Source organism: Pseudorca crassidens, chromosome X (genome assembly GCF_039906515.1).
Source record: "Pseudorca crassidens isolate mPseCra1 chromosome X, mPseCra1.hap1, whole genome shotgun sequence".
NCBI classification, from domain to species: domain Eukaryota; kingdom Metazoa; phylum Chordata; class Mammalia; order Artiodactyla; family Delphinidae; genus Pseudorca; species Pseudorca crassidens.
Window position 1 is genome coordinate 39,357,382 of NC_090317.1, and position 24,999 is coordinate 39,382,380.

General features: G+C 49.6%; 1 protein-coding gene across 9 annotated transcripts in view; it reads right to left on the reverse strand.

Moving 5' to 3' along the window:
* Nucleotides 1-24,999, reverse strand: part of FRMPD3 (FERM and PDZ domain containing 3) — a 139,490-nt gene that overhangs the window by 42,556 nt on the left and 71,935 nt on the right. For 3 of the 9 annotated variants that reach the window (XM_067722482.1, XM_067722484.1, XM_067722491.1), the window contains 5 exons: nucleotides 21,899-22,053; nucleotides 18,879-18,981; nucleotides 14,991-15,036; nucleotides 5,253-5,357; nucleotides 1,700-1,807 (listed from right to left, as the gene is read on the reverse strand). In XM_067722482.1, the coding sequence (XP_067578583.1) occupies nucleotides 1,700-1,807; nucleotides 5,253-5,357; nucleotides 14,991-15,036; nucleotides 18,879-18,981; nucleotides 21,899-22,022 (486 nt within the window). In that variant the 5' untranslated portion in view covers nucleotides 22,023-22,053. Of the gene's footprint in view, nucleotides 1-1,699; nucleotides 1,808-5,252; nucleotides 5,358-14,990; nucleotides 15,037-18,878; nucleotides 18,982-21,898; nucleotides 22,054-24,999 lie in introns of those variants that run through there. The other 6 variants (XM_067722487.1, XM_067722488.1, XM_067722483.1 and 3 more) reach the window with 5 other exon arrangements.

Sequence of the window (24,999 nt, forward strand, 5' to 3'; positions counted from 1 at the left end):
TTGCCAACCAGTGTTACAAGTCTAACAGCTCCCATGCCAGGCTGTCAATTCACCCAGGTACCTCTCTGGGACAAGCGGCCTGGCAGCCTGTCCAAGTTCCAATGAACAGCCAGTGCACCCTCCCTGAAGTCATGGTAAGGTCACAAGCCAGGGGACGCTGCTGTCCTGGAAGGCTGGGGCTACCTGGAAGCACTAACGGCGGTGACATTGTGAGGTGGGAGGACGCTCAGAGGAGCCTCCACGGGGAAAGAGAGGAGTAAATGCTCCAGTGTGGAGACAGATCGACAACGGACATACCGGTCCATGATTTAACACAAAGGAGGATTCTGACACAGAGAGATACCCACATCTGGAGGAGGGGAACTTGGACACCCCTGGGTGGCCTAGTTTCAATGTCCCTCCCATAGACGGAAACCTTCGATAGTCAAGAGACCATTCTGCGGCACCCTAAGGAGTGTGTTTTGGTCCTAAGTCCCCTGGGGGACCCACCCAGGCCTAAGCCTTCCTAAGAAACTCTCGGTTCAATCAACACGGGTTAGGCCCAGGCTTTTGCAACTCGGGCGCTACTGGCACTTTGGACAGGACAATTCATCATTCGGGGACTGTCCCATTCCTTGCAGGACATCTAGCATCTCTGACCCCGAGATGCCAAATGCCAGTAGCATGCCAAACCATGGGGATGACCCCAAATACCCTCAGACATTCCTAAAAACTACCTGGGAGGGGACAGTGCCAACCCTGGCTGAGAACCGCTGGCAAAGCCAATTCTGAACACCTGATAACTCCTCTTAGGGAAAGTTTCCTGGCCCAGGGCTTGCTTTATTTATAGGGTTGTCTTAGCCCCAGCAGGGGCACCTCAGGACATTCGTGGGCCAAGGTGGGTTTTCTGGGCAGGCAGCACTGATTGCATGGAAACATTCATTCTGGGGATGGCATTCTCTTTCTGGAGAGAATCCAGAAGAAGCAGGAGCAGATATTTCTATCCCAGAGCAGAGCTGAACCTGAGGGTTAATAGTACATCGCCTCTCCTCCTCAGGACTAAGGGAATAACTACAACTTCTAGATGCCTGGCTGAGCCGTTAAGAATCAGAGCTCATTAATTGCTCTTCCTGGGAAAGGAATAGCCAAAGGGACTGTTGGTGGACTTTTCAAATCTTGGTTCAGTGCTTAAGAGCTGGCTGGTATTTAAAAAGCAAGCCATGGCTAAGCTAATCTCCTGAGAGATGGTTTGTTGATTTCTGTGTGTAAACTTGCGTAGGTGTTATTGTATCCATTTAAATCACTTTTGCTTTATAAATGGTTTAATGATCTTCATACTCCTTAGCTCCTAAGCACTCCTTGAAGGACGCAGTGTAACATGGACACGAAACAGTTAGCAGATGTGTGCACACATGCATGCATACACACATGCATGCACGTGTACATGTGTGCACGCACGCACACACATACACACAAACAGTCACTAGCACACAGTCGGGCATTCAACTTTCCCTCACCACAGTCATCCGAGGACTGTATGTTTTTGCAACAGGGTGCTCCCAGAAGCAGGAGTTCAAAGACCAAGACCACCTTGCTCTGGTAGCAAGCGGCTTGGTGCAGACTCAGAGGAGCCCAAGGACCAGCAGTGGTGTGTGCTCCAGAGGAGAGCACCTCCTAAGAGAGGACAACACCAATCCGGGAGAGGAGACCCTGTGGGTACCTTAACAGTGGTCCGGCCATCAAACGTGAACGACTTGATCTGCCCATTTTCTAAGAAAACCTTCAGGACATTGGGGATGAGGAGAAGAGCTTCTTTCTTCATCATCTTCTGTGAACAGGCAGGGAAAGGACAAGGAGGGGGACTCATTTAGAAGGAGGAGGGAAGCCAGAGGAGGGGCGTGGAAAGGAAGAGAAAGGAGTGAGTGAAGGAGACAGGGAACCAAAGGTATGGAAGGACAGAGATACAGAGGAAAGAACCCATCAGTGATAATGTTAACGTGGAGACCAGAACCGAATTCTCCAAGAAGACACTGGGCCATATCCAAAGCTCACCCTTCATTCGATGTCACTGCACATCCACAGTCTACTGTGGCTCAAAGCTCCGCAGCTCAGAGGGGGCTTGGCCCATAGAGACCACCGCACTCTGAAGGGCTGATGGAAGGCCTTAGGAGCCTGCCTCACTCACCTGCTCCTATCTCCTGACTCCTGCCTTTCCACCTGGCCCTTCACACATCGAGATCACTTCCACGTCCATGCCTTTGCTCTGCCAGTCTCCCTCCCTCAAGGCATCCTAGGTCTTCTGTGACCTGGCCCCTGCCTACTTTTCCAGAGTCATATCTTACCATTCCCGGTACCCACAGTGCTCTTTCATGCCTGCATACCTCTAACAACTCATCATTCAGGGACTGCCATAATCCCTGCAGGACATTTAGCGTCTCTGACTCTGAGATAATAAATGTCAATAGCATGCCAAATCGTTGGGATGACCCCAAACACCCTCAGATGTTCCGAAAAGCTTTCTGAGAGTGGGCGGTACTGACGCTGATTGAGAACCACTGGCAACGCCCATTAAAAAAATATTTAATTAATTAATTTATCTGGCTGCACTGGGTCTTGGTTGTGGCACACAGGATCTTCACTGCCGCGTGAGGGATCTTCACTGCGGCATGCGGGATCATTTAGTTACGGCACGTGGGATCTACTTCCCTGACCAGGGATCGAACCCAGGCCCCCTGGATTGGGAGCACAGAGTCTTAGCCACTGGACCACCAGGGAAGCCCCCAAAGCCCATTTTCGAATACCCGGGGCTACAGCAAGCGCAGAGGACCAGGGTCTAGCCTTACACTATTAGTGACCTGGCACACATACGCAAATCCACTAGAGAACAACAATAACACCAAACCAAACCAACAGGTATAAGATAGCTACGGTTTCCCAGATGAGGTGAATTGGATTTTGATTTTAAAGGAGGTGGCAGGCATGGACTATTAGAGAGGCCAGACAAGAACAGTCCAGATCTAGGGACTGTCACGGACAAAGTATGAAAACATAAGCAAGTCCTCCTGGGTCAGGGTGTGGTAGGAGGAGGGGAGTGGTGCTATCGTGACATCAGATCATTTCGTGATGGAGTCAAGCCACAGTGGGGAGTGATGGGATCTAAAGTTGGAAAAGTGACTCCCCGGTCCTCTCCCTGATCCCGAGACGCCTCGCTCCCGCCAAGCCCAGAGGCCCCGGATTCCCAGGCTGATGACGCTCAGCGGTGGCTGGTTTTATTTAGCACACTGGGTTGGACTCAGATAATTACTTAATTGATCGTGCTTAAAAATAGAGCTGGCAAGGAACACCCACAGGATTTATTTTTGCTCTGGCTACTTAATAAAGCGCTGGAACACCAAGAGAAAGGGATGATAGGGTAGCTGGGAGTCACCTGGGCCTGGACTCCCCCCGGGACCTGACCGGTGGTGAAGCTGCTACGGTCCACACTGGGGTGGTGGTGGTGGGCGTGTATTGTGACATCATTTCCTGAGCACAGTGAGAGTGAGAAGGTTGATCCCTGTGTCTCTCCCAGACAAGAGCCTCCACCATGCTTGGTGGCCTGTCCGGGAGCCTGTCCTGGAGCGACAGAGTAACCCTGGGGGGTTTCTAGCTACACTGGGGCATTTATGTGCAGACTGGTCTGCAGTGGGGGCCGGCTTCTGCCTGTGGCTAGACGTGACATGTGGAGAGGGGAATCATGGGGGAGGAAGGGGGAGTGGGGAAGGGAGAGGAAGAAAGAGGAGGAAAAAGGAGGGAAAGAAGGGGAGGGGGAGGAGAGGAGGGATTCTTCACTGGGTGGCCTGGCCTTGGTGGGTTACTCGGTGATGCCAAGACGGGATAGGTTGTACCTATCTGTACTCTCCAAATTCAAGCCTCACTTCCTCTGGGTGTTCAAGGGTTCAGGACACAGATGTCCCCTTAGTGACTTGGACCTCAGGATCTGCTTTACTCCGATCCACAAGGACTCCACACCACTCCCTTTCCTCTCTGCTCACTGGCCCCGGCTTCTCTTCAACCTCTTCTTCTGTGACCGACACGGAGCTCAGCCACCAATTATTCCGATGGCTTAGCCAATGGGGCCCAGTTGTCACTTGGGCTTCACAGCCTTCCTTGAACAGGGATGGAGGAGGGCCTAGGTGGAGTTTGGGTATGAGAGTCAGGGAAATGGAGACGGAAGACACCTCTGTCCTCTATCCATCCCTTCGTCTGGGTGGCTCTGCCTCAAAGAACTATAGGGGTGCCTGGCAACCTACTGATTTCTCCACTCAGGCTGGGCCTCCTAGCTTGTCTCAGCTGCAGCTGTTCCTCACTACAGAAATGCCACGGGCCTCCCGAGAGCCCAGCCCAGGACAGCCTGTAAATGCACACAGTGCCTGTTAGCTCCGGCTGTCCTTCCCTCACCCACCCCCATGGGATGTCACCAACTTCTGCGGATTCCTAGAGGACTCGGAGTTATCCATGGCCGCTTAATACACATCTTTCTGCGCTCCACCCACCTCTTCTCATTTGCTTATCTGGAACAGATGGCTCAGTTCACGTTAACCCCACAAAGCAGTGCGAAAGAGTGGGCTGGCCATGACCCCCCAGATTGGCCGCTGCATGGCATGGGCGGTCAAGCATCACCTGCTCCTCGAAATCATACCACCCTGCGGTGGATTCTACACTGTCTCAGTCTGAGCCGCTTGTACTCCCAACATCACTGAGAGGTATCCAGAGGCAGGGAACAGGCATTTATTTTGCATCCCTTGTAACGCTGGGAACACAGCCGGTGCCTACTAAAAGCTCTGTGACTTAATGAGTCTATATCATTTCCCCCAGGCTGCTTCACCCTTCATTGCACAGTCTTCTCCAATTGAGACCTGGAGCTGTGGGATCACTTCAACGTGAAGAGAGCTCAATGTCACCACCTCTTCAGAAAACCACTATTTCCTTCCTTCAAGTAGCCAAACAATGTTTATGGAGCACTGTGCTAGAGACGGAAATTTCTTGAAGCACCGTGAGGATTCTGAGAGTATTGATACATATCCCTTCTCCCCACAATGCCCAGGGCTTCTCTGGATGCCACACACCCCTCACTCAATACCCACCCAGAGTCCCGAGGTCCCCGCTCCAACCCCTTCATCATAATGCTGTCCATTCTGAGGAGTAGCAGATGAGCAACTGGCCCAGAGCGAGACCTCGACGGCCAGGCCGACTCTGGCCAAGGGCCGCGGGGAGGAGGCCGAAGCTGCACTTACTGCATCTGTTTCTCCAATTGCCACCTGCTCAGAAAATCGGACCTTCACGGGATTGGATCTCAGCTTGGCCTTCTTCGCAGCACTGATGAAGGCGGATTTGGGGGACTGGAAAAAGAACAGAGAGGGCTGGTGAGTTCTCCATCCCTGGGAAAAACCCGACCTTTGCTGCACGGGACTTAAGATGTCTCCGTATGGGTACCCTTTGCCCTGCTGATCAATAAGCCAATAAATAAGTATTGATTCCCTACTAGGTGCAAGGCAATGTGCTAAGTGCTTCCTTAGGTGACTGGTATGTTCTCTGTAAGCTGGGCATGAATCGAATTGGAGTAAGTTGAATCCCATTATTAATGGGCCTAGGGGAGTTTGCAAAAATTCTTTGTAATAACATGCACTGAAGTTTTAAATATTTGATTTTCTTAATGTGAGATATACCTAAATGGTGGTTTTTATTATGTCTGAATATGAACATCGCAAAGGATTTACAGAAATAATCTTATTCACTTCAAAGATATGCCCTGCCCCTAGGATGGAGGCTCATAGAAAATATTTTAGATGTGGAAGAAAGGAGGTCTAGCCCTCCAAAAGGATTTCTCCACTATTTCTACACTATTGGGGAGTAGAGCCATTAGGGATTTTACCCAGGTGTCCTGGCTTCCTAGTTCTGGGCTCTCCACTACTTTGTTCATCCAATTCTATAAGAAATGCTCAATCAGCTAGGCTCTCCAGTTTTCGAAAGCTCCCACAAATTCAGCAGGACGCATGGTTAGCAAATGCTGGAAACTAAGTCTTTCCTGGGTGGGCCGTGGATTTGAGGAAATGCAGGAGCCCTGGTGAGGGGCACCCTCATGTCTTTGGGGGCATTTATTCATCCGTGTGACAAATTTAGGGAGGGCCCACTCTGTACCAGGCACAGTTCCAGGTGATGAGGGATCCAGCAGTGAACAAGATGGGCAAAACTCCCTGGCCTCAGGGAGCGCCCATCCTAGCAGGGACAGACAGACAGACAATAAACACAGAAATGTCTCTTAGGTAGCAAATAAGGACACGAGGACAAATCGAGCAGAGTGAGGGACTACAGCAGAGACTGAGGCCGTGAGGGTGGGGAGCGGCCGGGGTGTTATCTTAGACGGAACCGTCAGGGAAGACCTCTTCCAGGACGTGACATTTAAGCAGAGGCCTGAAGGAAGTGAGGTTGAGACCGCCATGAGGACATCTGGAGCAAGAGCCTTCCAGGAAGAAAGAACAAGAAAGTCTCTAAGGTGGGAGGAGGACTGGGGTGCGTGGGGAACAGCCAGGAAGCCCAGTGTGGCCGGAGTGGAATGACTGAGCGGGGAGCCGCAGAGGAGTCTGGGGGCTGGATCACGTAGGGCCTTGTAAGCCGTGTCAGGAACTTTGGATTTTGCTCCACCGGAGGGTTTTGAGCAGACAGGGTCTGACTTGCATTTAAAACGGATGCCTCTGTCTGCTGTGTGGAAAATAGTACAGGAGGGTGGCAGCCAGAGGAGGGAGGGTGGCAGCCAGAGGAGGGAGACCTGTTCGGAGTCTACTGCAGGAATACAGTTTAAAATATGATGGAGGCTTGGGCCAAGATGGTAATAATGGCGCTATGATCCCAAGTGAGTGGATTCTGGCTAGATTCTGAAGATAGAACCAAGATGCTATGTTGACGGACTAGTTGTGGGAGGTGAGACAGAGGAGTCAGCTGGAAGAATGGAGATGCCATTTACTGAGATGAGGAAGGGGGAAATCAGGCTTGGGGCTCCTTCAAACCATCTCCCCTACCAGTCTTGACGTGGAGCCTGCGAGCGCTACAATCAAGCATTCCTTTGTGTTAAGGCCCTGAAGGGTCCCCACCAGCTGGGAAGGCAATACATTAAGCTATTTTCTGCCATTAACGCTGCGGTTGGGATTCATTTACTAGATCAGCCACAGGAGGGCAGGGCCCTAAGATAAAGACACACCAGCAACAAACGTCCTCGTCAGCTCTTGGGCCCTGGTCCCAGCTGTGTTCTCTTCCAGAGCCGACAATCTCACTCCCCACAGAGGGCAGACTGCAGATAGCCACTGAGTCTCAGTGCTGGCTAGAGGGCAGAAACACCGGAGGGAGGAGCTTTAAAAAAAACCCCGGGGCTTTTAAAACATTTTTAAATTCCTGGGGCTGGGGCCCAGGTATTGGTATCTTTTTAAGCTTCCGATGATTTCAAAATGCAGCTAAGGTTGGGAACCACTGAGCTAAAGGAACCTTAGACTTCTCCTCCTGAGCCACAGAGACAATTTGTTGGCAGCAGACAATATAGCACAAGGAAATCCAGGGCTGGAGATCGTTGCAGAAAGTGATTACAGTATTGATTGTTCATGGAAGTCGAGAAATGCCTTTGTGTTGCACAACTTGGTGCTCAAATCTTGGGTGGAGGCTGTGGGCTGTGGCAGGAGCAAAGGGAGGGGCAAGATAGAAGGATCTGTACTTCTGTTCAGGCAGCTCTGCTTGACTCTGTCTCCACAGTAGTCACATTTCCACCGGAGGTGCCAGACACAAGGTAGGTGAACTCTGTTCTACCTGACAGCCGCCCTCTCTTTTCTCTGTGATCATCCGTCATCGAATGCCCTCGTGCACAGTGTGGAATGAGGCATGTCTAGAGACCTGAATGGGCCATTTAGTCCACCCTTCATTTTTACATAAGAAACGGAGGCCAGGGAAGAGGATACAGTTTACTCAATGCATCAAAATAACTGAGTAGTGGAGCAAAAAACAGAACCCAGATTTTCTGAGTCTTGGATTAGCCACCATCCCCCACAGCAGACTGAAGCTGGAAGTCCATTCCTGGTCTTTCGTTCACTGGTCTGGTTCTACCTTGGTCCTAGTGAATGGATTTGAACAAATGAAGAACCCTAACTGGTACCCTCTTATGTATCACGTATGGAGAGGGGACAGCCTCCTTGCTATCCTCAAGGATTACAGTCATTTCCAGTGTCTGTTGTACAGCTGTTTTCAGCTTGTTTGTGCCTCATTCCTCATTGACCCTTGTCCTGTTGGTTTCTAAGACTCCATCCTATTCTCGGTCTTCAGCCTTGATCACTGATGGTGACTCACTCGTTGCCAGCTGGTCTCTGCTACATGTCACAGAGTCATGTCTAGCTTTATGCTGCGACACAGGTGACACCTGTCTTGCAGTGTGACTTGAGGGGCTCTCAAAGGTCACCCTGTCCCAAAGCATCTTCAAAGTGCAAATATGGGGCCTGAAGTTCTTGATACTAGAGTCGCTCATTTGAATTAAAGTATTGAGAATTGGGAAGGCCCTGGTCAACATTCAAATGTGGTACCTAGAAGGAATAATGAACCCACTTCAGGGGCCAGCAGACTATGGGCCTGTGTGGGCCAGCTCCTGCCCACCACATATTTTAGTAAATAAAGCTTTATTGGAACACAGCCGTTAGGCCTACAAAGCCTAAAGTATTTACTATATGGCCCTTTACAGAAGAAATTCAGAGTCCTGCACTAACTCGTTAGCATGCACTCACCCACTATGTCTAAAACTTACCTGATGATAAGAATCACTGGGAAATGCTCATTAGAGAACACAGATTTCTAGGCCTACACCAGACTTCAAAAGTCAGAATCTCTGAGAGGGTAGTGCCCAGGAATTGTTGGAAATGTCCTAACGCACTAAGCATAGACTGAGTACCTTAAAGCTGGGACATCTGAGCTCCTGACTGACCCCATTTTTCCTCCAAGCAGCTGCGAGTCTCATTTTGCAATGGGCACCCTTTCTGGCTGAAATGAATTTTGGCCTGAAACAGGGGACTAGAATTGCTAAGTACCTCCGGGGCCATTGCAAGCCCCTTGAAGTAAATATGAAGCCAGCGGCTCCGTGGAATAAGCAACAGAAGAGAGAGGCTGCTTTTCCCTCAGGACTGAATTAAGCAGCTGGTGATTCTTTGACCATTTTTTAATTTGGTGGCTCTATTAGTGCAGATTTCAGGGTTGTGTTCACTTATACCTTGGCCAAAGACAGGTATATGGCCAAACGTTTTAGTGTATGATAGGGCCGCACTTTGATAATTGTGAAAGGATTTTAAGAACACGGAGCTCAGGTTCCTGAAGCTTTGACAGCCTCCTGATTTCCCTTTCTGCTGCCTCATTTTCTTTGACACCTGAGCCTACTTATAAGCAATTCCCATAGCAACCACTGTGGGAGCCGGAGACAATGGAGGGCCATCCTGGTGTCAGGGGCCCACTGATAAGGGACCCAGGGGTCTTTCCTTCCTGCATTCAGGACTGCCTAGAGGGGAACATGTCCTCTCTCTGGCTTCCAAGGTCCCCCACAAACCACACATAACCCTCACTCCCCATCTATCGCCTAGTCGGGTGTTCTGCCCACAGCTCCCTGGACACATGGGGCTTCTTCCCACTTCTGTGTCTACCTCATGCTATCTCTTCACCATCCCCACCCTTCAGGGCCCCCAGCGTCCCTTTTGCTCAGCTAAATGCCACCTCTAAAACCCAGCTCAAACTCTACCTTGGTCCTGAACCCTTCCCCAACCTCGTCATTCCCCTCCCTGGGTTTCCTGTAGTACTCCTCGTGAATCCACACCATCATTGCTCATCTCCCTAACCAGGCTGCAAAAGAAGAGATGACATTTTATATTGCTGTGTCTTCCCCTAGCACCAAGCGCAGAGTAGGCAAATAGAAGGCAGTAGTTGATTGCTAGGGTTAATATCAAATTACTTCATCAATTCAGCAGATAGGGTTTGAGTACCTACTCTCTGCCAAGCAGTATACTGAAGAAGCTCTGTGGAAACTAATTCTTCTGCGGTGGTTCCCATTATTTTGGCTTTTTTTCTGGACAGGTGGTTCCAAGCAGAGGGGACTGAGACTCTTTGGGTACAGGCTAAGTTTTCAAAACCAGAAAACTAGGGTTTCATCTGAAGGGACTGTCTGCTTGCTTTGCCAGGGCTATTCTAGGACACAAGCCAGTACTTTATTTTAAAATATTTATTGAGGGCATACGATGTGACAAGGTCTAAGGGTACCAAAATGAATACATATTCAGTCAATCACGGGGAATAGTTGGTCACTCAAAGATTAAAGAACACTCTTAAATACATATAGACTTAATAAGTGGCTATCTATGCAGTATGGTTTGAGGGTCCCTGGGAAAGGATTCCCTATGACTGCCCAAGATACTCCCCAATGATCTGTCATGGTAACAGTCACTCCTTTAAAAGGAAAATGCCATCAGAAAGAGACTACACATTAGACTGTGTACCCTGGCTACATATCAGAATCATTTGGGGAGAGTTTTCAAAAGATCAATACCTGGGCTCCATCCCCAGAGCTTCTAATTCAATTGGTCCGAGGCTAGACCCCAAGGATCAATATGTTTAAGAGCTTCTCAGGAGGTTCAAATGTATAACCAGTAGAGAACCACCATGTTAGACCATTATCAGCCACAGAATGTAGGAGTGGCAGGGGCCTTAAAGATTGTCTGGTTCAATGTTTCCCAAATTCTACTGAGCATCAGAATTACTTGTGGCTCTTATTAAAAGTACAGATTCTTGGGCCACAACCTGGACCTATCAGGAGATTTTCTTCTGGAGACTGTCAAGCTTGAACATGAGAGTCTGGTAAGAGGCACCCATGAGATGCCAAGTGCTACCGTGTTCTGTGATGTAGGAGCTGTAACAGTGAACATGTGCTGGGGGTCTTCAAGAAGCTTTCACTTTAACGTGAGAGAAGATTCTCTCGGTTGATTTCTGCTATTCATAGTTGTGTGAGCGCTGAACTAATGAATACTGAACAGTTGTTCCTGGGGGAAGTGTGTGTGTGTATCTCACATAGATTATAATCTTAAATTCTAAAAACAACTCATCCTGGTAGATTCGATTTTCTTTATTTCACCAGGAGAAAATGAGGTTCTGAAGTGTTGTGACTTGCCTGAAGCTGCCCCATTAACAGAGTTGGCATTCAAACCCCATCCAACTGTCCCCAGAGCTGGAGCTTCCTGCACTACACTGCACTGCCCCCTACCATCTCCATCCTCTGGACAGCTCTGCAGGACAGCTAAAACAAGAAGACAGAGCATCGTCTTGTTTGACCTCAGCTGGGAATGTGCATTGGGAGACTCAAAATTTTCACGCTGTGTGCATGTCAGCAAATGACCAGGAAACTGCCGTGAGTATGGATTTTGGAGTCACAAATAAATTTTAGGCAGTGGACGAATCTGCAAATACGGAATCTGTGAATACTGAGGATCGACTGTACGTGTATGCAAGGCTGACATTTGGTTGGGATGCACTGGTATGGCCATACGTGTTGTAAACTATTGAGGGATTCTCTCCCACTGATTGGTAAGTAGTCAGCGCCCTAAGCTTCCCGGGTGCCACCTGACCTCTCCCCTGGGACCTCTTTATAAAAGATCAACTAAAGGGTTAACACCTGGCACAGTTAGACGGCCTGTAAGACTATGCTCCAGTGCCTGTGGCTGGCTTACATTTTGATTGGAAGGCCCCTCCTGTACAGGTTGCTAATTGTTTTACCTATCACTCCTGTTTTTACAATATACACTCCTGTGTATATGTGCTCACCCACTTTTCAATGTTTCTAGGGTTTAGAGAGCACAAGGCCAAGAACTAGAATGTAAGCTCTCTGAGAGTAGGAACCATGTCTGTCCTGTGCACTGCCATATTCCAAGCCTGGAAGAGTGCCTAGAATAGTAAGCATTCAGTAAATGTTTGGTGAACAAATGAATGAACTAGAAACTCTCATTGAGGTTAGTCAGGCAAAGGTGTTTGGAAGACATGAGTCTCAAGGACAGAAGTCTGCAGGGCAGTGAGAACTAAGAAATGTACAAAGGAGAGAAGGAAAGCAGCCTGGCCATGGCAAAGAGGCCATGGGATGGGCAGTGGGGGCATAAGAACTGGGGGACAAAGGGGTGTTGGGGGCACTGGGATGAGAGTTGGGACAGAGATGCAGGGGGATGTTAGGCTCTTCATTCTGCACCTAAGTTTGGACACTTGAGTTTAGTTTAGTTTTAGTTTAGGTTGCCGTGATGGCTGGAAGTTGGATTTCCTTCGTTCCTCCAACAAATACTTATTGAGTGCCTATTCTATGCCAGCTGCTGTTCCAGGCGCTGGGGATACAGCAGTGAACCACAGCCTCTACCCTCGTGGAGCTGACATTCTATTGAGGGAGACAGACAATAAACACCTATAAGTATAATGTTTCATGGGAATGTAAAATGATACAGCCACTCTGGAAAGTAGCCTGGCAGTTTCTTAATAAATTAAACATACATTTAATATATGACTGAACAATCACACTTTTGGGCATTTGTCCCAGAGAAATGAAAACTTAATGCTCACACACACAAAAACCTGTACATGAATGTTTATAGCAGCTTTAACTGGGCTAGCCAAAGTCTGGAAGCAACCCCAATGTCCTTCAATGGGTGGATGACCAAACAGTGGTACATCCATACCATGGAATACTATTCAGCAATAAAAAGGAGCAAACTATTAATACAAGCAATGGCTTGGATGAATCTCAAGGGCATTGTGCTGAGTGAAAAAAGCCAACCACCAAAGGTTACATACTCTATGATTCCATTTATATAATATTCTTGAAAGGATGAAATTACAGAAATGGAAAACAGACTAGTGGTTGACAGGGATTGAGGGTGGTGAGTAGGGGCACCATAAAAGGGCAACATGTGGGATCCTTTCAGTGATAGAACTGTCCAGTATCTTGACTGTGTTGATACACGAAGCCACACATGTGATAGAGTGACACTGAAACTTACGCACACATTGTACTGACATCAGTGCCCCAGTTCTGATATGGTACTGTAGGTACGTAACATGTAGCCACTGGGAGAAACATGGTAAAGGATGTCACTGTACTAGCTTTGCAACCTCCTGTGACTCTACAATGATTTCAAAACAAAAAGTTAAAAAAATATAATATTTCAGCTCTGCTAGGAAAATTAAGCAGTATCAGGAGATAGTGGCAGGTAGATTCTATCTTAGAAAGGATAGTCCAGGAAGGTTTGTACAAGGAAGTGACATTTGAGGAGACCTGACTAACAAAGTAACCCACGATGGGTCTCTGATCAGAGAGGTAAATTCCAACCACGCCACAAGCATCATTTTTGGGGGGAACTGGTAGCCATTTTCATGGCAGGTGATTGGGGAATGAGGGCTGACTGCCCACTGCCCACTAGGCAACTAATCATGTGCAGTAAGGTGGGGAGGGAGGGGCCTATTGGTAACACCCACTGAGGGGTAGAGCTTGCAAGCCCTGAGACAGGAGAATTGGAATTGAGAAAGGCCTAAATACCAGAAAGCGTGTCTGTATGTTTGTGTGTGTGGTTCACATTGACACAGAAGATGGCTGGGGGCCATGAGGAGAGGCAGTAAATGCCAGAGTTTGATTTGAACCCCGTCTTCCAGACTCGTGAGCCCATGCCTTGCATCTATGCACTGCCCCTCGCTTTGCACAGAAATGTCATCTCTCTCTGGGTAATCTTTCCCTCCATCTGTGCCTGGGAAATCCTGCCCCATCTCTCAAGGTAGAGCTCAGGTGCAGCCTCCTCTGTGAAGTCTCCTCTGATTTCATGTCTCCCATCCCCAACAGATGTGACCTCCCCTGTGGCTATGCGATGGGGTTGGGACATAAGTGCTGGGGTGCAGGGTAGAGTTGGGGACACTGGAAAGGGACAACTAGGCTGGAGGTGGGAGGAGGGCCCTGAGTTTTGCATGCAGAAGTTTTGCACCTGGGTTTGTGAATTTGAGTTAAGATGACTAAAAGGATGTGACTAGCAATGGACACTGGGCCTTCTGATTTCAACTTTTGAGAAGAAGGGTCTGGGGACTTTCACTTTTTTTTTTTGCGGTACACGGGCCTCTCACTGTTGTGGCCTCTCCCGTTGCGGAGCACAGGCTCCGGACGCGCAGGCCCAGCGGCCATGGCTCACAGGCCCAGCCGCTCCGCGGCACGTGGGATCTTCCCGGACCGGGGCACGAACCCGTGTCCCCTGCATCGGCAGGCGGACTCTCAACCACCGCGCCACCAGGGAAGCCCGACTTTCACTTTTAATAAACAGTCCTGGTGACTATTATGATCAGGCAAGTTCAGGGAACACTGTTCTAGTCTAAATCCCTCAATTTACAGATGATGAAACAGGTTCAGAAAAGGGAACTAACTCACGCAGGGTCACATAGCCAGTTAGTGACTGAACCTGGACAAAGATGAACCTGTTTGTCCAACTGTACCTCCCCAGCAACTTTACAGTAAATCCCCCAAAACAGTACTGTGTCTCACATATTGTAGGCCATTTAGTATACACCTGTGTGAATGAGTAAATAAGATTAGCATCCACCATCTGCAAGGATTAAGGGAATCGGACACTGGACAGGGAAATTTTGATGGGGCACAGCAAAAAGGAGGTAGAAAATATGTCTGGAACTGGGGCAGGGGTGGGGCAGCTTAAGTGGGGCAAAGCAGAGAGCACAAGACAGAACAAAGCACTGTGTAGCCCTTCAAAATCCTCAAGTCTGGGATGTGAGTGTAGACAAGATGTTCCGAAAGTATGCTTCTAAGTTCACTCCTAAATCCCTGGCTCACAACAATGTTGGTCTTCGTCTCTCTCCTCTCCTTCTCCCATGGCTATAACTTTCCGATATGGGGATACTCTTGTCTCAGTCAGGAGGAAGGGCGGATGGCAAAGAGGCTCACTCACCTGATGAGTGTGCAGAACTGTAAGAACGATGAATTCCTTAGCGTTCCTACAGAGAGAAGAGGGAACAGGAGAGTAGTGTATCATGCACTGGGTACTCATCTAGCACAAGAAGCAACACCAGAATTCTCCCCTGGGCTGCATTCAGGTACATGGATTAGGACAGAGGGCAATCTAAATATGTGCATGGCTGCCTCGCCTGCCATCATTTGTGGCGGCTGACATACGCCATACATATAGGTTCACACAGGCGTCTGAAGACGGTATTACCATTATCTCTGGGGTTGTCATTTTTCAGGTCTTTTTTAATATTCCTTCTCACATTCTCTCTGTAGAAATCCTCAAACCCTAGGAGCAATTTTATCTATAGGCTAAAAAGTTCTCAAGGAAAACTAAAGACCTGAATTATGAAACTCAAAGGGAGCACAGTCAGAGTCCTGGGAAATGTGTACCATGATTATTGGCAATTTGGTATTTAAGCAAGAGGAGAAACTGAAAGGAAAAACCCAGAGGAGGTCATTTGGTCATCATGACTCATACTCAGCAGATTTGTTTTAATTGAAGGACCAAAAAAATGAGAGCCAGGAAGCAACAGGTGGAAGGCAAGACTCTCCAGATAGCAAATATTCAAAAGGATGAAGAATTTGAAACTCTTCAGACAAGAATTACGCCAATGATCCAACAAGCTGTGAGGTATGAAAATTCTCTTCCAGGAATACATAATCCTTTAAAAGAACTGAAGGAATGGAAAGAGTTCGCCTTGAAGGAGCTTCCCCTCTCTTTGTTGGCCTTTTTCAAATGTTTCTGGGAACAAAGGTGTTCAGGAAGCAGAGTCAAGATACCCTTGATTCTGGGTATTCAAGAAAGGCCAAGGCTCCCTGCTCAAGGACTTGGACCATTTCCCATATTCAATGAGGCAGAGTCCAGGGATGAATCATCTGCAGGGTCTGGGAAGCTCCCAGGGGAAGGAAGGAGTTGTATTCCAGGGAAAACACCATAGAAAATCCTGTCTCTTGACCAGGGCAGGTGCCTAGTGTAAATCGGATTATGTGACTCCTGTACTCCGGCCCCTGCCACGTCTCCCCATGTCATGTAGAGCAAAGCCAAAGTCCTTGCAGTAGCTACAACTCTCCCCCTTCTTTACCCCACTCCACACGCTGGCTTCTCCCCTGTTCCCCAAACACACCAGACACACTCCTGCTTTAGGGCCTTTATGCTGGGTTCTTCTTGCCTTCTCTAACATCCTCATTTTCTTCAAGTCTTTTTTTTTTTTTTTTTTTTTTTTTTGGCGATGCTGCGCGGCATGCAGGATCTTAGGATCAAACTTGTGCAGTGGAAGCATGGAGTCCTAACCACTAGACCGCCAGGGAAGTCTCCAAGTCTTTCTTCAAATGTCACCTCCTCATTGAGGCCGACACTGGCCGTGCTATTTAAAGTTGCACTCTGCACCCCTGTGCCCAGCATTCCTGATCTTCTTTATCCTTATCCCCTTTCTATTCTTCAATAACATTCAGCAACTTCTAGTATACTGTACAATACTTATTTATCATGTTTATTGCTTATGGTGTGTCTCCTTCCACTAGAATGTAAACTCCAATGGGCAAGGATTTTCATCTAGCTTATTCACTGCTGTATATTTAGTGCCTAGAACAATGCCTCATGCACAGTAGACACTCATTATAATAAATATTTACTGAATGAATGAATGATCTGCTAGCCCCTGAGGTTATCAAATGAGTGAGCTCTGTCTTGACCCAGAAAATGCTCTGGGCTCCCTCACAAAATCAGGCTACCTTGTTCTGGGGTGCAAAGATATCCACTAGAAGCAAAGCAAAGACTTCCGAGGGGTCAGCCTGAAAGAACGCCAGTATACCCTGATGGGATTGAAAGAACTCACCCCATATTGGTGTGGTGGTGGAGTGTGAAGGGTGAAGGGTGGAGAGTGGGGGAATGCAATGGACAAACTGAACTTGGAGAAGAGACAAACTAAGGGTCATCAGGGACCAGACACATTCCACGATATTAAGCTGGAGGGGGAGCATGTAAAGGAAGACCTGCTCTGGACTTCAGGAGGGAGTTTTGCAAACCCCTCCAGAGCTAGCAAGGGGGTACCGCTCCTCTGCCTTTGAAGGGGAGGGAGGGGGTCTGGAGGCAGGTGGGCTTTGGGAGAACAAGAAAGACAAGTGGGATGGAAACACTCCAAATCAAGAAGGGTTGAGGAGACGGACGCAGAGATGGAACAGACTACAGCAGGCAGAGAGGGAGAGCGGGAGGGCGAGCACAGGGTTCCATTTGAGGGGAGACAGCCCAGGTCCTCCAAACTGAGGTCAGCCCGTGGAATCTAGAGCCATCGTCTCTACCATCTCATTCCTTATCAACACGTGTATGCAAGGGGGCGTGGGGGTGCTGTGTGTGCATGTGGTGGGCATGTGGGAGTGCCTACGGTATGTGTATGTGTGTGTGTGTGTGTGTGTGCGCGCGCATGTGCAGGCATGTTTGTAGTGCATGATGTGTGTGTGTGTGGTATGTGGGGTGTGGTGTGTGTGTGTGCGCGCGCAGGCATGTTTGTAGTGCATGTGTGTGTGCGCGTGTGCAGGCATGTTTGTAGTGCATGATGTGTGTGTGTGGTATGTGGGGTGTGTGTGTGTGCAGGCATGTTTGTAGTGCATGTGTGTGTGTGTGTGGTATATGGGGGTGTGTGTGTGTGTGGTGCCACGTTTTGTGTGTGTGTGTGTATGGTGTGCATGTGGGTGGGTGTGTAGTATGTGGTATGCATGGTGTGTATGTATGTGGTATGTGGTGGCATGGCGTGTGTGGGAAGGTATGTAGCGGCATGGTGTGTGTGTGTGTGTGTGTGGTATGTGGTGTGTGTGTGTGTGAGAGCAGGCATGTTTGTAGTGCATGATGTGTGTGTGTGTGTGGTATGTGGGTGTGTGTGTGTGTGTGTGTGGTGCCACGTTTTGTGTGTGTGTGTGTATGGTGTGCATGTGGGTGGGTGTGTAGTATGTGGTATGCATGGTGTGTATGTATGTGGTATGTGGTGGCATGGCGTGTGTGGGAAGGTATGTAGCGGCATGGTGTGTGTGTGTGTGTGTGGTATGTGGTGTGTGTGTGTGAGAGAGCAGGCATGTTTGTAGTGCATGATGTGTGTGTGTGTGGTATGTGGGGGTGTGTGTGTGGGGGTATGTGTGTGTGTGTGTGGTATGTGGTAGCTTGGTGTGTATAGAGGTAAAGGAGAGGAAAAGTCAATGTGATTACTCCACGGACAGAGGGTGGTGGTCCTGCTAACACCCCTTTCTCTCTCTCACCTGCCCCCATATGGGGAGGGCACTAAGGGGTCACACACACTGTGAGCAAAATCCACAATGGCAGGTTCCCTCCTTCAACCCACTGGCCAGGGATTTGGATTTTCTTCTTGTGTTTTTTTTGGGGGGGGGATGGGAAACAGTGACTTGGTCACATTGTACTTATCTCAGAATGTCCTTTGAATGGCTTGTTTGGTTCTCACTGCTCACTTGGTCTGTCTCATTGGTCACTCATTGTTCTCATTGGTCACTCACTTGTTCTCATTGGTCACTTACTGCACAGCAAGTCGAAAACCAAAGGGCATGGGTAAGGGGAGTAGTTGGGTGGAGGGAGGTGAGGTGAGCTCTGGCAGGAGGCTGTCCAGTGATGTGAGCGGTGATGTCTGCTCACATCACTGGACGAGGCTAAGCCAGAGTGTGTGAGGGCCCTTGGGCCCCGGATGTCCTGTGTAGCCAGGAACCCTGGCTCGGGCTGCCCTTCCTGGGAGGGCTCCTCTCTCAGGGCCAGGGAGAGCTGTGGCAGCCATGGCTACGCCACTGGTGGGATGGGGAGGGCCGTACTCAGCTCTTGCCAAGGCCCTATTACCTGATGAGTTCTATGAACCTCTCCCTGGGGGCTTCGCTCACGTCCTCCTCATTAATAGCCACAATCTGGTCACCAGCCAGGAGCTTGTCCTCAGAGGGGCCTCCTGCAGAGGAGAGGAGACAGGCGTGAGGGTTGGGAAAGCGCAGGCCTGGGTGGGAGGGAGTTGACACTGCCTGAGGGAGCTGACGTGGGTGCAGGCGACGCTGTGGGCCGCGTGGCACCAGTGGCAGGGCCGCTGTTTGAGCCCCGGGCCACTGCTGCCTGTTGTGGATGGAGGGCAGAGGACTGGAGAAAGAGAATGGAGTGGCCCTCCTTTGGTCTAGAGAGGAGCACAGACTTCCGTTTCACCAGGAGGGATCTGCTTGGGCACAGAGAATGGCTTCCAGACTATTGGAGGGGCTACAGGTGATGGGAGGGGGCGAGGAATCTTCTTACTTGAACAATATCCAAACTCACTGGTCTGGAAGGATGTAGGCGCTCACTTGCCTGGAGACAAGGGGATGGACTAAAAGACCTGAAGGGTTTATTTTCTTTCACCTCTGAGACATGCTACTCTCCAAGAAATGAGGGGAACAAGGCATAGACCCTAAATCACAGACACTTGGAAATTTCCTTTCCCTCCTTCCCATCTCTACTGTCAAGGTTTAGAAAGCAGACCTGCCTGAGGGCCTTACCTTCCTGTTTGGGGTGAAGGGTGGGTTTGAGGGGTGCCCCGGGCTATGCTGCTCGTGGTGTTTAGCAAAGACCTTCTTGGAGGAAAGCTTTTTAGAGATTCAGGGAGAACGAGAAGTTGGACCCAGCTTAACTCAAACCTGAAAGGGATGTTTAACGACATGCCTCTCTCAAACCAGCCTGGACGCTTACTGGGATCCACTCAAAAGGGCCAGATCCCAACTATTCCTCTCTCTACAAAGAAGTGTGCTGCGCAAATTCCACAAACATGAACAACAACAAGGCCACTGTGTCACCTGAGCACAGCTCAGCGGCTCTGCAGAGTGGGGCCTGTGTGCTAAGTGTGGCTCAGCCAGCAGGCCCAGTCTCCTGACAGCACAGTGACTTCAGAAATGGGGAGCATGGTGGTGAAGAGTCCACTCTTTGCAGCCAGCCAGCCAGGCCCAGACTCTTAACCTCATATCTGCAATTCACTAGTTGTGGACGAGACATTTAATCTCTCTGAATCTTTCTTTCCTCATCTGTGAAATGGAAACGTAACATCATGAGAATGTTGGGAGGATAAATGGGATGATGAATGTATAGCACTTAAAACAGCTGATTGATGTTGGTAAGAATTCAATAAATGGTAGTTATCATATCCTCCAAGGGACAATTCCTTCAACTCATTTCATTCCTCCTATCTACTTCTGCCAATTATGCCAATCTTTTAGGTAGAGGCCACTCTACCTATTCCCTCCCTCCCTTCTTTGCTTCCTCCCTTCCTTCCTTCCATCCATCCATCCCTCCTTCCTTCCTTCCTTTTAATGGAGGAGGTCCTCATGGAACTCAATCTCCATCACAAGCCTTGGTCTCTGATGCAGTCGTAAGCTCAGTTTACTACTATTTTCACGGAATGGTTTGTTGGCTTCTTCAACCATAACTGTTCCTCTATAGGATGCATCTTCTCTTTTCTTGCTCTCTCAAAAACAAGTTCTCTGCAATCAGCCTGCCGGCCCCGTGGCCTCCTGTGGTCTCCCCTGTGGCTTTCCTTCTCTCCACTTTTCCAACCCCTTCTTCTACATTCTCATACCACCTGCAGCAACCTTATGGATTCTGTCTCCTCTGGAGTTAAACCAGGGGCTCCTGGTGGTCTGTTACTAAGTTTTATCTGGGTCCCTCTTTCCCAGGACAGATTTGATTTCTGATCAGAGACTCAAAAACCTTTCGCCAAACTGCATGACTGACTCGGGAGCCTTAGGTCAGCCATGAACTCTTGTACTGAATTGTTTTTTTACTTTATGCCCTCTAGTTGAAGAGCGAGCTTACAAAAATCTTTTTCTTTTCCTTGGAGGATTGCAAAATTCATCAAATTTCTGCTAGACCAGTTTGTACTCCGGCTGCTCCTCTTGACAGAGCGAGAAACTGTTGTAAACATCTAATGCCTCAGGCCCAGCAAGTCAGGAATAGAGCTCCTTTCGGTCTGTCTTTTCTGTCAATGCCGAGCAAGATTCAGAACAAAACAGTGCTCAGGCCCTTTCCCATTTCATTCGTGACAGCAGGCTTTACAGTTCCGGTGGGGTTCTCGCTTGGTCCACCCCGCATGGTCCCATTCAAGCCCTGCTCCCCCCCGCATGGCATCACACAGGCTTAAGTGCAAATCCTAGCTCTGCTGCTTCCTAGCAGAGTGACCCTGGACAAGTCATTTCCCTTCCCTCTATGCCTCAGTTTCCTCATTTGTAAAATAGGAATGGTATTACTTACCTTGTGGGCGCAGCTGTGAGGATTGAACAAGATGATGTAAAGCACACAGTAGTACCTACAACAATGGTAGGTGTTGTATTGCCACTGTGGCATTCAGAGATTTCACTCTCCTCTCCCACCTATGGTCTATATCCTGACTCCAGTCTTTAATGGATGACCTATTTCATGAACGTGTACTAGTCTCCAGAGCCTGATGGTTAGATTCTTGGGGACAGGAACTCTGTCTTGTATTTCCCTATAACCTTGCTGGGCTTAGAGTAGGCGATCAATACATATTTGTTGAATTGAATTGGATGAGTATTCCTCATCCAAGGCAGTATGGCTCTCCTATGAAGGTTCTGTGCAAAGGGAAGTTTTATTAAGACCCAGACCCTACCAAACCATCAGCTACAGCCTCTGTCTAGAGCCCAAGCAGCCTCGGTGGTGCGTGTGGGTAAGTCTTAAAAGCCTAGCTCCATCACACAGGTACTGGTTGGCAAGTCTTCACCCACTCTTCATGAGTTCCTTGGCAACACAGTATACTCGGGTGCTCTGCTCTTTGGGGCGATGTGTGGGTGTTGGGGGGTAGGAGCCAGGGCCACGGGGACACTCTGAGGGACACCTACCTGGCCTCACAGATCGCACCACCACAGGCCTCTCACTGCCGGCCACGAAGCCAAAGCCATATATAGGGTCCCGGTGAATGGTCACTTGTCGCAGCGTCTCTGCTGGCAGCTGCTCACATTCCATATCATTTGCGCTCTCTTCCTGTATCACATGACTGAGGGGAAGGGGAAGACGGGAGCAAAACAAGACGCAAAGGCAACTAAGCCTCAGAAGCAGCTGGGAGGGACGCCGATAAGGGTGCTGCCCACGGCACCAGGGAGTTCACGCACATCACTTCCTACATCCTCCGGCACCAGCAGAGGTGAGGACTGCCTCATATTTCAGACTGGAGAAAGAAGAGTCTAGAAAGGAGAAGCCACTTGTCTACAGGGCCAGGGCCAACAGAGGAAATTGGCGTCATGGAGCCTGACATTAGAGTCAGTCCTAAAAAGGACTAACAGCTAGTTAGTTCAAAAGGTTATCACCCATTGAACTGGCTATTAACTCCCTAAGAGAAAGCAGAACCTTGAGGGAAGGGACCACAAAACAGGCAAGGAAGTGGGGAAGGAATGTGAAGTCATTTCAGAATGTGGAGCACCTTCAGGAAGTCCTTGTGTAATCTTAAACTTTAATGTCCCTTAGGTTATATATAAAAATAAACTATTGAGATGCCATATGTAAACAAACGGGCTCATGTGGAGGACCCGCACCTACACAACCGTGCATAACGCCAGCTTATTTCAGTTAATGGGATAGCTGGAGAGCGGCTCCCATGGGCAAGAAGGGGAGCTGCCTCCTGTGGCTGCCGGAAGACCCGAACCCAGACGAGCTGGGAGAAGAGAAATCTCTGCCTCAGGACTCGGGGGAGATTATAGATAGCACTCCTGATGCTGACGGCGCAACTTACTGAAGCTTAGGAATTACACTAGGACTTTACAGAGGGTCTACAGTAAGGGCCAGGGTGAAGCATCCTGAAGCCAAGGATGGCTCTGAGCTCACTATCTGAATGAAGAGCCCTAAGGGGTGAGGGCGTGGGGGACCCTGGGCTTTGTGAAGGCACTGTGTGCGGGGGCAAGGGAAGAGGCAAAAAGGGGAACAAATGGCCAGCAGGCAGGAGAGGGCAGGTGGAGGTAGAAGAGAGCGGACCAGACCCAAGAGGCCCAGAGCCTCAGCCCCCTGAATTGGCCTAATAAAAGGGATTGAGTTTCCTAGCCTAGGTGTGTATATTCTCAAAAATTAAGGTTCCAGGCAGTGCCCTTGTGAACAAGATACAGAGGGCCAGGAGCTAATTAATCAAACTAGTGTAAGGTTTGGAAAAGAAGTGGGAGGTTCTGACACTGTGAGAGTGATTGTTGACTAGCGAAGAATCCCAGATTCCTCGGGAGCAAGTGGTTGTAAGCAATTAGGTTGTTTATCAGGACGCAGATTCGGTAGGTTTAGAGTAATCGTATAAGAGAGAAATTCACAGTCCCGGGCTTGTCTCTTTCACAGAAGAACTCAGGCAGGAAGACGGACTGTGGCTGGTCTGACTCCGACCACATCAACTCTGGCTGCACTCACGCTGGCTTGGGCCCTGTCTGGTGCCCCTGAGGGAGGTGGAAGGAGCTGCTAAGATGAGGTCAAGCCTGCTGAAGATGAGTTCAGAAACTGGCTCCTTCCCTCTCATGCTGGTAAGACAAATGGTCACTCTTCAACAGAAAGTCACTTGGAAGCTGGAACCTGGCTGGCCGGTGTTCTGGATAGGGACCCTCCCAGGACAGGGGCTCAGTGAGGGTGGCCTCAGGCTGGCACCTCTCTCATTTCTGCTCCTGGTAGCAGGCAGGCAGGCACTTGGCCTCGAAGGGAGCCAGAGAACATCTTCCTGTAGCCGCCATCTTGCCTCACCCCTACAGCTGCTTCCCAAACGAGCCCTTTCCCTCCTGTCATCCGACCTCAACTCAGTGGCACTAAAGGGGCCTCTTCTTGGGATGACACCAGCTCATTTCCGCCAAGGGCACCAGCCAGGGCAATCTGGACGATGAGAGCCTGTCGGGCTGCACATCCTGGGGCATGGGGAGCAGGGACACTGCAAGGAAGATCCAGGCACCCGTGGGAGTGCTTGCTACCCTGTCCTGCATGCAGGGCCCCTGGGCCACTGCAGCCTCGGTTTTGCTGCCTTTTTCTTTTTCCAAAGCTGATGACACGCCAGTCTCCATTGGGCCTTGAGGCACCACCAATCCTCGTGAAAACAGACACTCCTGGTGCCAGGGGACCCAACAAGCTAAGAGCCTTTTGTGACCCAAGTGTTCTGCTTTCCTGTTTTGACTATGTTACTCCATCAACAGGTATTTATCGAGGGCCTACTCACACAGCTGGAGCTTTGGGGGGCCCAAGAAGTTACAGATCTCTGCCTTCAAAGATCTTCCAGTCTAGGGCTTCCCTGGTGGCGCAGTGGTTGAGAGTCCGCCTGCCGATGCAGGGGACGCGGGTTCGTGTCCCGCTCTAGGAAGATCCCACATGCCGCGGAGCGGCTGGGCCCGTGAGCCATGGCCGCTGAGCCTGCACGTCCGGAGCCTGTGCTCCGCAACCGGAGAGGCCACAACAGTGAGAGGCCTGCGTACCACACACACACACAAAAAGATCTTCCAGTCTAGCAGGGGGCGCGGGGGGAGAGGGGGCAGGTCAGAGAGACAAGTGTACACTGAACAAGAGAATTAGAGTGGTAACTGAGAATAGTATATGAAGTCCACGATTAAGGCCCAAATTGTGTGTTCAGAGAAGGGGGTGGAGGACCAGAGAGGGCTCCCAGGAGGAGACGGGAACCGTGCTGGATGGCCAGGAAAGGGCAGTGATGGGAAGAGTGACAAGAGGCTAAGCTCTGTCTGTGGGTGGCCCCCATCTCCCCACAAGGGACCCGGCTATTTCTCCCACAGTCACAGGCATGTCTCCAGGTGCGACTGGAGCACATTTGTCCCCGGCTTGTCCCTAACAGAGCTGGACTACCTGTCCCTAATTGGATCCTCCCCCAGTTCTGCAAGCAGCCATGTTTTCACACTGTCTGGGCCTTCCCAGCTTCTGTGGTCAGGGAAGAAATACCTCCTTTAACTGACCAGAAGGCCATTTTGCAATGCAAATGGAAGCT